This window comes from Carlito syrichta, unplaced genomic scaffold (genome assembly GCF_000164805.1).
Source record: "Carlito syrichta isolate Samal-C Ts95f unplaced genomic scaffold, Tarsius_syrichta-2.0.1 Scaffold250624, whole genome shotgun sequence".
Lineage (NCBI taxonomy): Eukaryota > Metazoa > Chordata > Mammalia > Primates > Tarsiidae > Carlito > Carlito syrichta.
This window is the reverse complement of record NW_007194720.1, coordinates 11,895-15,402: the sequence shown is the minus strand read 5'-3', so window position 1 is coordinate 15,402 and position 3,508 is coordinate 11,895. Positions and strand designations below refer to the sequence as shown.

General features: G+C 54.5%; 1 protein-coding gene across 1 annotated transcript in view; it reads left to right on the top strand.

The window, feature by feature from the left end:
- RGL3 (ral guanine nucleotide dissociation stimulator like 3) overlaps positions 1-3,508 on the top strand; it is a gene marked incomplete at both ends in the record, with an annotated part of 16,255 nt that overhangs the window by 5,357 nt on the left and 7,390 nt on the right. Inside the window, 4 exons of the mRNA XM_008051989.1 lie at positions 871-1,013; positions 1,100-1,315; positions 2,541-2,644; positions 2,731-2,815. Coding sequence (XP_008050180.1) covers positions 871-1,013; positions 1,100-1,315; positions 2,541-2,644; positions 2,731-2,815 — 548 coding nt within the window. The remainder of the gene's footprint in view (positions 1-870; positions 1,014-1,099; positions 1,316-2,540; positions 2,645-2,730; positions 2,816-3,508) is intronic.

Here is a 3,508-nt window from a genome sequence, read left to right as displayed (position 1 = left end):
AAAAAAAAAAAAAAAAAAAAGAATCCAGGCAGGCCGGTGGCTTACACCTGTAATCCCAGCACTCTGGATGGCCAAGGCGGGCAGATTGCTTGAGGCCAGGAGTTTGAGACCAGCTTGGGCAACAGAGCAAGACCTCGCCTCTACAAAAAATAATTTTAAAAAATTAGCTGGATGTGGTGGCCCGTGCCTGCAGTCCCAGCTACTCAGGAGGCTGAGGTGGGAGGATCACCTGAGCCCAGGAGGTTGAGGCAGTAGTAGCAATGATCGTGCCACTGCACTCCAGCCTGGGCAACAGAGTGAGACCCCTACTCAAAAACAACAACAACAAAGGTGAATGTCTAATAGTACCTCCCTCACTGAATTAGCTGTTGAGTTTCCAAGTTTAGCCATGCTAGCTGCTCAATGAACGTCCCCCAACCTTGAAGACAAGGAAGTCTTCATTTTACAGATGAGGAATGTGAGACTTAGAGACTGGAATGGACTTGGCCAAGGTCACGGAGCCAGTCTTGGACTCAACCTTGAGTGTGTTTTTGTTGTTGTTTTTGTTATTGTTATTGAGTAGAAGTCTTACTCTGTGACCCAGGCTGGAGTGCAGTGGCACACTCACAGCCACTGCAGCCTCGACCTGTTGGGCTCAGACAATCCTTCCACCTTAACCTTCCAAGTAGGTGGAACTACAGGTGTGTGCCACCACACCTGGACTAATTTTTTTGATTTATTGTACAGACAGGGTCTTGCCAAGTTGCCCAGGCTGGTCTTGAACCCCTGGGCTCAGGCAATCCTCTCGCCTCCTCCTCCCAAAGTGCTGGGATGACAGGTGTGAGCCACCGTGGCCAGCCTTGAACATTTAACCCCTCTAATAATGCTCAGGAACTCCCAGAACCGCCCAGCCTCCTAGGCCGGATTCCCCGGAGGGCTGCTTGGAGGAGGAGGAAGGGTCCATGCAGGAAGGTCCTGAGCTCCTGGACTTCAGCGTAGATGAGGTAGCCGAGCAGCTGACCCTTATGGACATGGTGAGGACCCCGAACCAGAAAGGGGGGGTGAGAGGTGGGAGAGGAGTTCCCCCATCCAGCACCAATCCATTCCCTCTCCTGCCTAGGAGCTCTTCCTGCGTGTGCGGCCCTGTGAGTGCCTGGGCTCTGTGTGGTCCCAGAGGGACCGGCCAGGGGCCACTGGCTCCTCCCCCACCGTGCGTGCCACCGTGGCCCAGTTCAACACAGTCACGGGCTGTGTGCTGGGCTCGGTGCTAGGGACGCCAGGCCTGGCTGGCCCGCAGCGGGCTCAGAGGCTGGAGAAGTGGATTCGCATCGCCCAGGTGTGTTTAGTTGGGGGGTGAAGACCCCCAGGGAGGTGGGGGGGAGGCAGACACGAGGGGAGGGTGGGCCTTAGGGGTAACTAAGGGGACAGTCAGAAGGTGCCTGGGCGGGGCTGGGGCCTGGGATAGCAGAGGGACACTGGGCAGGTCTAGGGACAGGGGTGCCAGGCAGGTCATAGGATCTGAGCAGGGTCCCAAAATGAACAGGAGGGAAGGGTCGAGGGAAGAGAGGAAGAAATGGGGGCTTGGGAAAGAGGGGGGCATATCCAAGAGTGGGAGGAGAAGGGATAGAAAATGGACACCTGGCCTGACACTTGGGAGAAGGGAGGAGGTGTCTGGGCCTAGGAGAGAGGTGTGTGCACTCTGGGCCCTGGGACTGACGGACTTGAGGGGCGGAGACAGGAAAAACCAAAGGAAGAGGTCGCGACTGGAGGGCAGCTGGGGGGCATCCAAGGGAGGGAGGAGGAGGGAGGAGAGGACTCTTTATTTTATTTTATTTTATTTTATTTTGAGTTGGAGTCTCTGTCGCTCAGGCTGGAGTGCAGTGGCATGCTCACGGCCACACCAGCCTCGACCTGCTGGGCTCAGGAGGTCCTTCTGCCTCAGCCTTCCATTGACTGGAACCACAGGCGTGCACCACCATGCCCTGCTAATTTTTTTATTTATTGTAGAGACGAGGTCTCGCTAAGTGGCCCAGGCTGGTCCCGAACCCCTGGGCTCAGGAAATCCTCTCGCCTCAAACCTCCCAAAGTGCTGGGATTACAGGTGTGAGCCACAACGCCTGGCTTGAGGAGGGGACTCTTAAGGATGTCTTGTCAGACGTGGGACAGGACAGAGGGGTCTGACCTGACGTCAGAAGTCACAGGATCAAAGACCAAGACCCCTGACTCACGTCTGTAATCCCAGCATTTTGGGATGCGGAGGGGCAACTCAAGGCCAGGAGTTTGAGATCACCCTGGGCAACATAGCGAGATCCCATCTCTACCAAAAAAAAATTCGTTGGACATGGTGGTGTGTGCCTGTAGTTACAGCTATTTGGGAGGTTGAGGTGGAAGGATTGCCTGAGCCCGGGAGGTCGAGACTGCAGTGAACTGTGATGGTGCCACTACACTCCAGCCTAGGCAACATAGTGAGATTACGACTCAAAAAAAAGTCACGGGATCAAAGGTAGATGGTGTCTGGGGTCAGACGTGCAGTCTGACTGGTGCCCCCTTCTGTTCCCCAGCGCTGCCGAGAACTGCGAAACTTCTCTTCTTTGCGCGCCATCCTGTCCGCCCTGCAGTCTAACCCCATCTACCGGCTCAAGCGCAGCTGGGGGGCTGTGAGCCGGTGAGCTGGGCAGGGACCTCCCGTCTAATCCCATCTCTGGCTCTTCCAGCTGCTAACCCCTGACTACCCCTCTCTTGTCCCCTCAGGGAACTACTGTCCACTTTCCGGAAACTTTCACAGATTTTTTCTGATGAGAACAATCACCTCAGCAGCAGAGAGATTCTTTCCCAGGTATAAACAGATGCGATGGGGACCCAGCGGACTCTGGGTCCCAGAAGGGGGACTGAGGCCAGGCAGGGGGAATGGCCTTGTCATGGCCATAATGTTCAGTGTCCTTTGCCTGCACCTCAGCAATGACCTTCCCCTTGTCCAGGGCCAGCCCCACGTTTTAACTTCCTCCCCTTCCTGCGTCATGGTTCACGCTTGGTAACTGCCTCATTTATTTATTCAACAAAACACAAGAAGCCACAAGGAAAAGGTTACTTCAGGCCAGGATCTTAGTGCAGAGTTGGGGAAAAAAAATGTGCTGAGGACTTTACCTTGGTAAGCAAAACTAAAAAAATGTGTCCACAAGTCTGGCTTGATTGTAGGCGAGAGTTGGGTTCTTTTATTTTTTCCTGAGTTGGAGTCTCACTCTGTTGCCAGGCTGGAGCACAGTGACGCTCCCGGCCACCGCAGCCTCGACCTGCCAGGCTCAGGTGATCCTTCTGCCTCAGCCTTCCAAGTAACTGGAATTACAGGCGTGCACCACCACACCCAGCTAAGTTTTTTATTTGTGTAGAGACAAGGTCTCATCAAGTTGCCCAGGCTGGTCTTGAACCTGTGGGTTCAGGCAATCCTTTCACCTTGGCTTCCCAAAGTGCTGGAATTACAGGCTTGAGCCACAGTGCCCAGCCTGGGTTCTTTTTATTTTCTACACACACA